Source organism: Grammomys surdaster, unplaced genomic scaffold, assembly GCF_004785775.1.
Source record: "Grammomys surdaster isolate TR1022 unplaced genomic scaffold, NIH_TR_1.0 751, whole genome shotgun sequence".
In the NCBI taxonomy this organism is placed as follows: Eukaryota; Metazoa; Chordata; class Mammalia; order Rodentia; family Muridae; genus Grammomys; species Grammomys surdaster.
In genome coordinates, this window is record NW_021605170.1 from 3,654,295 (window position 1) to 3,667,725 (window position 13,431).

The 13,431-nt window shown below is 42.5% G+C and overlaps 1 protein-coding gene across 5 annotated transcripts in view; it reads left to right on the forward strand.

Annotated features, from left to right (window-relative positions):
* The window catches only part of LOC114633741 (ATP-binding cassette sub-family G member 3-like), a 50,122-nt gene that overhangs the window by 19,950 nt on the left and 16,741 nt on the right, over positions 1-13,431 (forward strand). For all 5 annotated transcript variants that reach the window (XM_028782373.1, XM_028782372.1, XM_028782368.1 and 2 more), the window contains 5 exons: positions 10-146; positions 1,253-1,404; positions 2,553-2,654; positions 4,944-5,191; positions 7,337-7,419. In XM_028782373.1, the coding sequence (XP_028638206.1) occupies positions 10-146; positions 1,253-1,404; positions 2,553-2,654; positions 4,944-5,191; positions 7,337-7,419 (722 nt within the window). The remainder of the gene's footprint in view (positions 1-9; positions 147-1,252; positions 1,405-2,552; positions 2,655-4,943; positions 5,192-7,336; positions 7,420-13,431) is intronic.

Sequence of the window (13,431 nt, forward strand, 5' to 3'; positions counted from 1 at the left end):
GTGTTTTAGCCTAGATCCAAAGAACTCAGGAAAAGGACCAGTATAGCAATGGAACTGGTCACTGAGCATCCCATATTGTTCTTGGACGATCCCACCACTGACTTAGACTTGAAAACTGTGAATGATATCATCTCAGTCCTGAGAAGGTATGTGCTAAAGGGACATTAAGGTTTTATTAACTTAATACCCAGTCGCTTCTGTGCATTTTCGGTGCAGGAGATTCAGAAGTAGGCAACAGAACTCTTGTTTACTGGAGGGAAACTTCAACCAACAAAGAAGAGGCATCAAGAACATAGCCTAGAACATCAGATGAGTGGCTGTGGAGAAGGTGGAGCACTGCTCTAAATAGCATGTCCCTAAACCCTCAAGCACGTGACAAATGAGCTGGGGCTGAGTGGAGAGATCTGAACACAGTGACAGCTGAGGCAAAGCATGTTTGACGTGTCTGGAACATTCAAGAGACAGGATAGACTAGAACCCAGTGGGCTGAGGGGAAGGAAGGTTGCTTGCCAGTGCACTGTTAGGGACACCCCAGACTAAATGAGTTGACAGAAGTTAAATTTCTTACAGTCTGGATACCGGAAGCCAGAAATGAAGGTATCCACAGGCTGTATCTGCTGAACATGTCTCACTGAGCTGTGGATTGTGTATCTTCCTTCTCTCTGTGTCTATGCCCTGATCTGTCATTTATGAGAGGTTCAGTCCATTATCATCAAAGCAGGCGCATGGCAGCATCCAGGCAGGCATGGTACCTCAGGAGGAGCTGAGAGTTCTACATCTTCATCTGAAGGCTGCTGGCAGAATAAAGACTTCCAGGCAGCTAGGATGAGGTCTTAATGCCCACACCTACAGCAACACACGTGCTCCAACAAGGCCACACCTACTCTAACAGGGCCACACCTTCTAATAGTGCCATTCCCTGGGCTGAGCATATACAAACCATCACACTGATCCAATTCATTGTCTCAGATGAATTGGATGTCTACACTGCCTGGAGATCAGCAGTGTCAATGAAACTCTGATGGACCATGAACACCTGATATTCCACACGTTAAGAAGTTGTAGATTTTTAAATAGAAGCATAGAGCATGGTTTGTCACTCAGATGCATAACACAAGTGAGATGAGGTGTTTATAAGGACAATTCAACCTGAAATGGGAACAAAGAGTATACCTTCAGGAGTGTAATATTGTGTGGAGAATTCAAGGTTCCAGTGTCTGGCGACTTAGCATGTCTCCCTCGCTGAACTTAGGATCTCGAGGATGGGACGGACAATCATCTTCTCCATCAGTCAGGCTCAGTACTCCATCTTCAGGGTTTTCAATAGCCTCACCTTAGTGGCTTCAGGAAAACTCATGTTTCATGGACCTGCAGAGGATGCTTTGGAGTACTTCAGATCTGCAGGTATGGTTGCCTATTGTTATGAGAGCTTCTTCATTCACAAGACCTCCAAAGAGAAACGGGATATCAGGGATGCTGTTAGACTCTCGTGCAGACTTAATATGTGTAGGTTTCTCCGCTTTAAATACTGTTGGTTAATTTTGGGGCAGGATTTTTGTTAGTTTAACAATACGGTTTGTTAGCGGGGCGGTGGTGGCTCACGCCTTTAATCCCAGCACTTGGGAGGCAGAGCCAGGCGGATTTCTGAATTTGAGGCCAGCCTGGTCTACAGAGTGAGTTCCAGGACAGCCAGGGCTACACAGAGAAACCCTGTCTCGAAAAACCAAAAAAAAAAAGAAACCAAAAAAAAAAACCCCGATACGGTTTGTTGTTCATGTCTCTTTTTTGGCCTCAGGGCCCATTATCCATCATTTGAATAGCTCGAGAAAGGCCTTGTATCACAGTGCTCTCGCTCATGTAGCTGACGATGGTCTTCAGTTCTCCCTTAGTGTGTGATTTGACTCTGAGGTGCTGCAGAGATGTACTTACTTATGGGGCTTATGGGGATGTTTGTATTTTGGGTTCAGTCCTTGCTTAGGGGTTATAGAGACTTAAGTCTGACGTCATATTTTTGGTCTGCTTGTGTTTTTCAGAGTGTATGGTGAGACGTTTTCAAAGGTTCATGCAGTCAGCCTTATCATTTAGAAGTATGAATACAATTATGAGGGATTCTCCGAGTCCAAGTATAGGCTTAACTATTTACTTCCTAGCACTGCTTTTTTGTTATTAATTAATCATCGTCATTTAAGTGATTAAAGGCGTGTGCCACCACCCCCTCATTGTCATTTGAAATGTATAAACTTGGCGAGTCTATGGAGCCCAGTAAAAATTTAGGCTGAGTTCAAATGTTTGTCTCACAGGAAGAGTTTGCATGTATATGTATATCATACAGATAAACATGCATACTCTCTATACATTAGATAGGAAAGCGAGATTGCTGAAATGTTGTATGAGTACACCACGCACATGCACATGCACACGTATATGTAAAAAAAATAAATTAGTGGAGGAAAATCGCAAGAAGAGGAAAAAGTTAGACTGTCTTTCCTCCCCTCCCCCACTCTCTGACAGAGTGTCCTCAGGTTTGTGTTCTTGGGCTGTACTCTTTGTAGGTTACGAGTGTGAGTCCCACAACAACCCTGCAGACTTCTTCCTGGACGTCATTAATGGAGGTTTCTCTAATATATTAAAAACAAACGAAGCCGGCCATGACGGTATGTGAGTCTTCTAGAGTCAGACATTTTTGCCTAAGTGACTTCATTTAAACACCACAATGGTTCATTAGAACATAACTTTTATATTAATTAAGTGTCCTAATATTAGCTGATAGACTTTGCTTCTGTTCAGTGCTGGGTGATTTTGCTTTGATTCATGAAAGAACATTTAGATGATATTGTCAGTAGTGACGGAAATTTCTGTTAGAAAGTAAATGATCATTGATCAGCATATTATTCTTGTACTGTTTTAGATAAGGCTTGCTTAGGTAGCCAGGCTGGCCTTGCATCTGTTCTCTTTCTACCTTACCTCCCAAGTACAGGCATTGCAGGGCTATGCCAACTAGTCACAGAAAGTCACCTAAGAGGAAGAAACCTCTGTTAAGAAAATACTCCCATAAGATTGGGCTGTAGACAAGTCTGTAGAGTATCTTTGTAATCAGTGATCAGTGGAGAAGGGCCTGACCCTGTGAACTGGCCCTGGTGACACCCTAGGGCAAGAGCATGGAAAGAGTGCTCTGCCCCTTACCTGGGCAGTGCAGTAGATCAGGTAAGAAAGCACAGGTGAGCCTGCCCTGAGGGTGTGAGAGCGGGAGAGCTGGCCTTCCCCCTCAGGCTGCAGCACTCTACAGCGTGGGCCCTGTACCTCACCTGGGCACCACAATAGAGCTGACTCCGGTGGCGTGAGGGCTGTTGAGCTGCTGGGCATAAGAGCCGGAGAACTGGCCCTGCCCCTTGCTGATTGCAGCCCTGGGGGAGCTAGCTGGGGCAGTGCTAGAGAGGTCACCCTGGTGATGAAGATACTGGAGAGCTGGGGGCTGAGCAGCTCAGGTACCACCGAGGCCCAAACCCAGGGCTTTGAGTTAGCCCACCCCATCATCTACTCCATCTTTGATCTGCTGGAGCTTGTGAAAGGACTGGTCCTATACATCCAAAGATACAGGACCTCCATGACACAGGGCTACAACAGGATATCTGAGAGAAGTCTTCATAAAAATCCAGTATTGATAGTGCAGCAGAAGCCAGAGGTTTCAAAACAGACCAATGTCTCATTTCAATAAACATTTGCAAAAGGGTATTCCGTGTGACAAACTGTGACACACTATAACTTAAAGAAATTTGGCATTTTATACATTTAAATGTGTATTTGCATGTAGTAGGAAGCAGGGATCAGACCTTTATATTAAGAAATGTAGAACCGTATGAGAGAGAAACCTTTGTTAAGAATTAGGGTCCAGAAGGGAAAAGGCTATCCAGTCTGCTGAATCTATGGGATAATAACAATACTCAGATCAGTTAGTGCATTAGTCAGGGTTTTCTAGAGTCACAGGACTTCCGGAATGTTTCTATATATTAAGGAAATTTTATTATAATGACTTATAGTCTGTAGTCCAACTACCCCAACAATGGGCAGCTGTGAATGGGAAGTCGAAGAATCTAGTAGTTGCTCAATCCCATGAGGCTAGTTGTTTCAGATCTTCTGTAGAAGTAGGTTCCTACAGATGTGCTGGAACGTAAGTGCAAGCGGTTAAAGAAGAGCGAATCTTCTTTCTTCCAGTGTCCTTATGTAGGTCTCCAGCAGGAGGCGTGGCCCAGATTAAGATGTGTACCACCACTCCTGGGTCTAAAACTTGCTTTGTCACAGGTTGACCTTGAACTCAGAGATCTCCTTGCCTTAGTCTCCTGGGATTAAAGGCTTGTACTACCTTGCCTGGCCCTGAACGTTTTAAGGCCACTATGCCTCAAGATCTCCATATCAAGATCTAGGTCAGAAATCTGGGTCTTCCAGCCTCAAGATCTGGATCAGAGGTGTGCCCTCCATTTCTGAATTGTAGTTTGTTCTGGATGTAGTCAAGTTGAAAACGAGGAATAGCCATCACAGTTACGGATACTTGTCTAATATGTAAAAGAATTAAACAGGTAGCAATTGTTTTATTCTCAAATTTTTGTGGGCTGAAGATATAAATTACCCAGGAGAATGCTTGCCTAGCAAGCACAAAGCCTTAACTTTGGTTCCTAGCCCTGCATAACTGGGTGTCAAGGTGGATGCCAGTAGTCACAGTACTTGAGACACGGAATCAGGTGGACCAGGAGAAGTTTGAGGTCACCCTTGGCTACATAGCAACTTTGAGGAAAGTCTAGGTTACATAAGACTGTCTCAAAGAAAAATCAATACATAACACATGTGAAAACATATGATACATTCAGGAATTCAACATGCAATTCAACAGAAAAATCAGTTAAATTATTTTCTGCTGTTTCTTTTCTTTATCCACTTTCATCACAAAGCTGACAAATATGAAGAGCTTTTAAAGACACAATGTGACGTCACAAGAGAATTGGCCGATAAGTATGCCAAGTCCTGCTGGTACACGGGAACAAGAACCAAGCTGGATCAACTCTTGGGGGAACAGAAGCTGGAGAGGGTCTCAGCCATGGAGACCACATGTGTCACCTCTTTGTGGCATCAGCTTGGGTGGATTATCTGTCGATCATTCAAAAATTTCAAGGGTTTTCCATGGGTCACTGTGATTCAGGTAATCTGATGAATTATCTTAAACATCCTGTGAAAAACTCAAGTGGGAACAATGTGTCTGTGTCAGTGACTTCTGGGTCACACTTGCTTCTGCTGCTGTCCGTACATTTGTGTTCTCTCTGTATTTGCCGTGCAGAATTTTTCACTGCAACAAGTAGAACATGATTAACTTCATACTTACAGAAAACCTTTTTAGTGGTTGTTTTTTACTTAGAGGGACTGTAATGACTAATACATGTAGGAAACTTAATTCAACAGTTCCATAAAGTAATGAGAGGCACACTTGGAGTTCCTCTCAGCTGTGTTCTTTAATTCACCTGCACATCCTCAAGTTCAAGTACAGGCATGAATAAAGTGAACACAACGGAATTTTCCTGATGCAAATTCCATGTGGGTAGATGGATGGTACCTGCACGAATAGATAAAATTTGTAGCATGTCAGGAGACAGAACAGACTTTGGAGAAGTCTATAAGTGGGGAAGGGTTAGAGATGGCTGGAGAAAGGGAGGGGAAGAAGGGATGATCTGTAGCTGAAATCAGGCTGTGAGGAAACAGTGCCATTGAACATCTCTGATGGGAGCCTGTGCATCTACTGCCTGAGTGATGATTCCTGTTGTGGAGTACTGTTTCCCTACTTAGGGGCTGGTGTATGAAAGCAGGAGCTATTCAAAGAGAACAGTTCATACACAGTGCAACCAGACTTAACCCGGCTCCTCCCTGTCAGCTAACTGGGAACTGAGTAGAGGTCACTCTCTGCTTTTCTTTAAACTGTCTCTGTAACAATGGTCATCCTTCTGTAAGAATGGTCATCCTACCTTAAATTTTCTGTTATTTTAACATGAATGTCACAGAAATGTAGTTGTCCCAGCTTACTTGGGTCAAAACATATTCATAGATGTTTTTATTTGGTGATGATGTTGATGATTCTGCTGCGTTATCTATTGGTCTCAGGGGCTTAGCTATTAGAGGGCAAGTGCTCCGCTGTGGCTTTCCATCCCCTCTCCTGTGCAGTCGTTATAGTCAGCTTACCTGGTTATATTGTGGGTTGTTACTTTATTATCAGATGTAATGGTAGATATTTGAAAAATTGGTGCGGCACCGAGCGGCTAGCTCTGGACCATAACTGTGTTCCCGCTCTAAGTTTCCACACTAGTGACCGGCCATGCTAGCCAGGATGCCGACCTGGCTCCACGAGATGGCGTGGCTGGTTCCTCCACCAGTCAGCTTCATGGACTCCATGGCTCTAATTTTGGCTCATGGGCTAACTCTGCCACCCCCATGCAGTAGATATAACAATTCCTGTACCTAGTAGAAATGAGACTCTTAATTCTTAAAGATTATCCAATGAATGTATATATTAGCAAATGCAGAATACACAAGATGCCCACACAATTAGAATTGTTACCCAATAGCTAACCTTTTGATATGTTTAATTACTCGAGACTGCCAGAGATCCGAATGTCTTCCTCTGTCTTGCTTCTCTTCCTCCTTCCCCTCCTCTTTTCTTCCTCTTTTCTCCTCCCAACTCCTCACTCTGCCTACCTCTTGTACTGCTCAATCACAGAGCTCCACTGCAAATACAATGGGCAGGAAAATATCCTGCCACAATCAGACACGTAGCTTCTGTTGAATACAGAAAGATGCCCAGTTGTTGGCTACGATGAAACCCTGCCTAGTTCTTAACATGTGTACAGCCATTTTCATGTTTCAGGGTTGCTGCCTTCTCTGTGTGTATGTGTGTTATCATTTGAATTACACTGTCAGTTGTATGAGTCATGCCCATGAGTCACCCCCTCTCAGCACACACATCCACAGTTAGGAACTGCATTGTGGGTGGATTTTAATTTTATTATTGGACCTTCACTGGCCATTCCTCCTGGGGTACAGGGAGAAATCTTAGCTTTTCCAGGGTCTGTACTGTTAGGGCCTCAGATTGCAGGGCCCTCAATTTTTAATTTAACATACTAGTAGGCTATAAACATGTGTGTTTTATTTTCTCCCAGGATTCTGGTCAAAATGTGATGTTCATCTCATTGTGGAGATATGATTAGGAAACCACATATCTTAAAATAATGGACAATGTGTTGAGCACTTTTTACTCCTAATGGAAATTTTCCTTTTTTTTTTTAAATTTTCTGTTCGATAGGCCGTTATCACAGTCATACTGGCTGCAGCTGTAGGCACCACTTTCCGTGTCCTAAAAAATGATTGTATTGAAGTCCAGATGAGGTAAGCAAACTTGGGTCCTGATTTTGAGACAGTGCTGTCATTTTGTTCAGGCTTACAAAATTCCATTCAGGCTTGGAATTCATGACGAGAAAGCATTTATTATGTGGTCGAGTGTGTGGTCCATTGAAAGCTGAGTGGAAGAGCTCACTTTTCATGTGTTTATGTGCAGATGGTATGGTACTATACATACTACACAGTTCACATTTTTATATTCTCATCTTATATGTTACATCCTTACCATATTTCTCCTCCCCTCCCCCAGTTTCTTCCCTCCCTCCCCTCTCTCCCAGATGCAACCCCATCTCTTCTCCTAAGAAAAGAGCAGCCCTCCTAGTGACACCAACCAAACATGGAATAAAAAGCTTCAAGAAGACTAGGTACATATCCCCATATCAAGGCTAGATAAGGTAACCCAGAAGGAGGAAATGGTTTTAACGGGTTTTGGTGTATGTGCCTTTAACCACAATCTAAATGTAAGGACAATGTTTCAACTTCCTACATGGAGTCCCATAGCTCTGAGAGAAGACTCCCCCACTCCATGCTGAACACTCTCAATTCCTGCCAACCACCACTCTATTCTCTGCCTTCAAATACGACTAATGTTGGACCCTGAATTGAAGTTGTAAAGTGTTTGTGGTTTGTTCTTGGTTTGATTAGGTTCTCGTTTGTTCTGGCTGACTTGATTCCATTAGTATAATGTCTTCAGGGCTCATCAAAAAAGCACGTGTGGGGATTTCTTGGGCTCTATAAGGCACAATAATTGTCCATTGTGTGCACATGCTGTTGCTTCTCGTTCATCTCAGCCTGGAAACGCAGTTTTCTCTCACCTTTGGCTACTATAACTGATGCTGCTGAGGGTGTAAATACATGTGTTTGAGTCCTGGAATTTTGTCCTTAAGTTAGAGGGCTAGAGTTGACATATCGTAAGGTCATTCTGTTATTTGAGGTACTGCTTTCCTGCCTGCAACTCCACTGTACTATTTAATATTCTTACCAGCAGAACACAAGGGCTCAAGAATGTCCATATTCTCCCCCAAACATATTTGTTCTTGCTTTGAACAAGATACCTTAGAAGAAAATAGACTAGTACTCATCAGATGCTTTATGAATTCTTTGTAAAACCTGTTTTCCCCTTTTAAATTGGAATATTTTCTTTTCATTCCAAAATTATGTATTTATTTACTTAGTGTGTGTATGTGGTGGGTATGTATGTCCTATAGCATGCATGTGGACGACAGAGGACAATTTACAAGAGCTGACCCCTCCACCACATGGGAGGGCGAGAGTTTCAGGGATTGCTTGCAGGTCACCAAGCCCGGCAGTCATCATCTTACCTGTCAAACCATCTCACTGGCCTTGAATTCTTCCTTGCTATTGAGTTATAGTTATTTTTGTTTCTCACAAATGAACTCCTCACCAGATGCATGATGCACATGCATTTCTGTTCTTCTCTGTGTTGCCGTTTTATTCAGTTGATATGAATGGTTTTAGCTTACCAATTTATTCTGCGTTTGTTGTTTCTGGGCCAATTTTCTTGAATATATTTGGTTTGTTTGAATGTGAGTATTGGGTAGCAGGATGCGATTCATTTATTCTGACTCCTCATATAGATGTCACTTTTGTGGCCATTGTCTAGTTTGAGTTATAATCTTTAAGAGATATCTGTTCATGTTAAACTATAACACGTTCCAAACATAATTTCTCAGCAGCATCACCACTGTCAGAATTCTCACTGAAATTTATGTATGGCAAATGTTTTGTTCAAAACTGTGCTCCCTGCTATACGTCCACAGACAGGGCACCTCACACTGGCCAGAGAGGTTTGACAACTAAAGAAACTTTAGGAAGCTTCTCTCTCTCTGTCTCTCTGTCTCTGTCTGTCTGTGTCTGTGTCTGTGTCTGTGTCTGTGTCTGTGTCTGTGTCTGTGTCTGTGTCTGTGTCTGTGTCTGTGTCTGTGTCTGTGTCAGTGTCTCTGTCTCTGTCTCTGTCTCTCTCTCTCTCTCTCTCTCTCTCTCTCTCTCTCTCTCTCTGTGTGTGTGTGCATGTGTGTGTATGATGGAAAGTGTGTGTGAGCATGTGTATGTGAGATGTGTGTCAGTGTGTGACTGCTTATGCATGTGTGAGAATGTTTGTGAGAGTGTGTGTATGTGAATATGTATAAATATGTGAGAAAGACTGTGTGTGTGTTAGTGTTCATGAGTGTGTATTTGGGTGTAAGTATGCAGTGTTTTATATTTTATATGCACTCTTGTATGGGCTTCTTCCATGTTTATGTAGGTGTGTATACATGTACATGTGGGTCAACATGCATGTGTCTCCATGTTGAAGATGGAGGCTGAGGCTAGGTTTTCCTTGATGATTCTCCACTGTCTCTTTCAAGACAGGTTTCTCACTCAACCTAGAGCTCAGTGATTGGCTGGCTGGCTGACCAATGAACTCTAAGATCCACCTCTGTATCCTTCATCTGTGTAGTACAGGTATGAAGTGTGTGCCTGGCTTTCACATTGGTTCTGGCTCTGAACTCAAGTTCTCATGGTTGCATGGCTGATACTTTGCTGAACAGGCCACCTGTCCAGCCCCAAAAATCTATTTGATGTGTGGAAAAAACAGTTAGTTTTGAAAGAAAGAAGAATAAAACCAGCTCTTCAGTGAGTTTCCTCCTATGTGGATTGGCCATCAGTCTGCACAGAGACAATTGTTACAGCTGTTTCCAGGCATCTTCAATGAAGTCTGAACATTTTCCAATCCTGCTAGGACTTGTCTTGTGTGCATGTAGAGGGCACACCTCAATCCAGCACAGCTTAGGTCACAAGAAAGAAGGTGTAGTCACTGTCACAGGAATCATTCAGACATGAACCATGAAAACTCTGAAGAAGAAATGTTCTTGGAAAATGCAAACATAAAGGAGCGCTTTATTAGCTGTTTCTACATTGGCTTTTAGAAATTGTGAAATACTCTTTGTATTTTTCACTTCCTCTCCTACAGTGTTTTAGAAGAAGTTGAACTGTGTGAAATGGCCTTTGTGTATAGTTTATTTCATGCTTCCTGAGTAGTGCTTGTTTCTTTTTGTTGGTGGGCTTGTCAGTTGTCTACTTGGCACAAGCGAGGGTCATGTAGAGGAAATGAACTACAATTGAGAAAATGACTCTGTTAGATTGGCTGTAGGCAAGTCTGTGATGTGTTGTCTTGATGAATGATTGATGTGGCCGAGGCTAGCCCACTAGGAGCAGTGCAAGCCCTGAGCAGGTGGTTCTGAGTTGTATGAGAAAGCAGGCTGGGCAAGTCATGAGGAGCAAGGCAGTAGGAGCATTCCTCCATGGCCTCAGCTTCCATTCCTGTCCCCGAGTTCCTGCCTTGAATTTCTGCTCTGACTTCCCTCAGGGATGGAGCATTACTTGGGATATATAAGGCAAATAAACCCCATTCTCCCAAGGTTTTTTTGGTTATAGTGTTTACCACAGCAACAGAAACCTAAACAGGACAGATAGAAACACTTCCTCAATATCATCTATTAAATTATTTTCAGGGTCAATATTAACATTTAAACCATCAATAATGTTCAGAAGGCCAGAAGTTACTTGTCATGTTTGGATCCAGCATTGCCTTTGCACTTTGTCCAAGCAGTGTGACTGGGAACTGGATTTGAATTTTGTGGCATATGAGCTCTTTTGACTCAGTAGCCTTATAGGGTTGAGATAGCAACAGAATAGGAAGGAATTGGCATTAAAAGAAATAATTAAACTCAGAAATTTATCCTGTGCATATGTCTTAGTTAGGATTTTACTGCTGTGAATAGACACCGTGAACAAGTCATCTCTTATAAGGACAACATTTAATTGGGGCTGGCTTACAGGTTCAGAGGTTCAATCCATTATCATCAAGGCAAGAACATAACAGCATCTAGGCAGGTGTGGTTCAGGAGGAGCTGAGAGTTCTACATCTTCATCTGAAGGCTGCTAGCAGAATACTCCCTTCCAGGCAGCTAGGACTAGGATATTAAAGCCCATGCCCACAGTGACACACCTACTCCAACAGAGCCAAACTGCCACTCCCTGTCTCAAGCATATACAAACCATCGCAGCATACTAACAAACATATCTGAAATAACTTCCCCAAATGCATCTGTAGTCTGATGCTCACTGGAGCATTGGACACAGTAACCGAGTTAAAGAAGCTAATTGTCTGCCAACAGATAGCTGGCAAAGAAACTGAGAATTGTAATGTGCTTATCTTGAAAATGGGAATTTCAACAATAAAGGATAGAATTGAAGATTTAAAGAAGATCATGAAAAAAAAGGTGTGTGTGTAGAATTAAGAAGCTGTTATACATATATGATTTAATAAAATAATTCTAAAGGAAAAAAAGAATATTGTGCAAAGTAAAAGACTCTGAAGACAGAGAGACACACACGTTTCACTTACTCATGGATCGTACCACGATTCCTTTCCCGGCAGCATGGCTGACGATAGCAACTGCTGGAGATGGTGTGCATTGAAGACACATGTGGGCTAAGAGTATAAAATTTATTAAACTGGGGAAGTAACATTCTCTTCTACTGAAATAACTTGTGTGGCACATTCAAATCAGCAAATACAATACACACTTCCAAGTTTCTGAGCACATATTTCAAATGAGGCACCATAAGACGGATGCAGAGAGGAGAATCACTTCGTTTAGTTTGAGCAAATTATTCACAAAACTTTTCATGAGTTATATATTTCTTTTCTACCTTATACGTTTAACTATAATTTGTTAATCTATAACTAAAATATTTTAAAAATCAGATTAGTAAGTAGATGTGGCATATGGTGAACCGTAGCCAGGGTCACAGGTTCCTTTTCTGAGTTCTTGGTTTTATCAATGAAAATGAAAACACAGATGGGAACTAGAGGACAATTTATTGGGGGAGAGGGAGAGAGGGAGGGAGAGGCAGAGGGAGAGGGAGGGAGAAGGAGAGGGAGAGGGAGGGAGGATACCTGCCTCCTGAGATCAGATGTGTGTGGGAAGGGAAGAGTGAAGAGAGAAAGGTGTGCATTTAGTAGAGTAGAGGTAAAACAGATGAGCCTTGAAATACATGATTTGCTCCTCAGGAGAGGAGGAAGAGCCCAGGTCTGCTGCTCTCTGTTCTGTCACGAGGTACCCAGTTTCACTGCTCTTATGTGATCCTGTGAGGCATGGCCAAAGTTGTAACCTGACAGGCCCAGCATTGTCCTGTAGCCTAGGCTAGCCTCAGTCTTCCATAATCTCCCTGCCTCTGTCTCTCAAATTCTAGGAGACCTGGAGGCCAGTATTCTTGCTCTTCTCAGAGTCTCAATCCTGTTCTTTGTTTTTCAACATGTTACTTTAATTTGGTAGATGGTAAAAAGAATGAAATTCTTTACATAGGAGGAAACTTGTCTCCAGTAAGGTCCCTTATTTCATCTGGATATCCATCCACTATGTACCTACATAAAAAGAGTCACTGACTCCTGACTGGCGTATGTGCCAGGGTGTTAGGATCCAAATTATGACTTTTGTCTTAGACAAAGCTAACACACACATCCAGGAAATACATGACTGCAGGGGCTTTTAGCCCCTTCTTCCTGCTTACTGTCCCTTTTCACATGGACACAAATGATTTCTTCATAAATAATCACAACTGAATGTATCTGTTTACACTCTTAGAAAACATGCAAGAAGATGTTCTATTTTAGGGATAATCATCATTAAGGATGACTCTGTGGGTGATGCCTGTGGTAAGCTCTTGGCTGGGGATTCCCTACACTAGTTCATGTTTTCATTCTTACTCATCTATGAAAGCAAAGTGGCTAACTGGATGTGAAAACCCCTTGGAGTTTTTTTTTTAGCTTTCTTTATCTCTATATTAGGAATGATACTTACCAGTTTTGTTAGTTAAACTGAAGTGATGGGTGGTTGGGTTGCCACGATTAAATACCACAGGCTCAGTGGATTTAAAACCAAATGTGTCTCCACACACTGCAGTGTGAAAGTCTAAGGGGAGAGTTCTGTC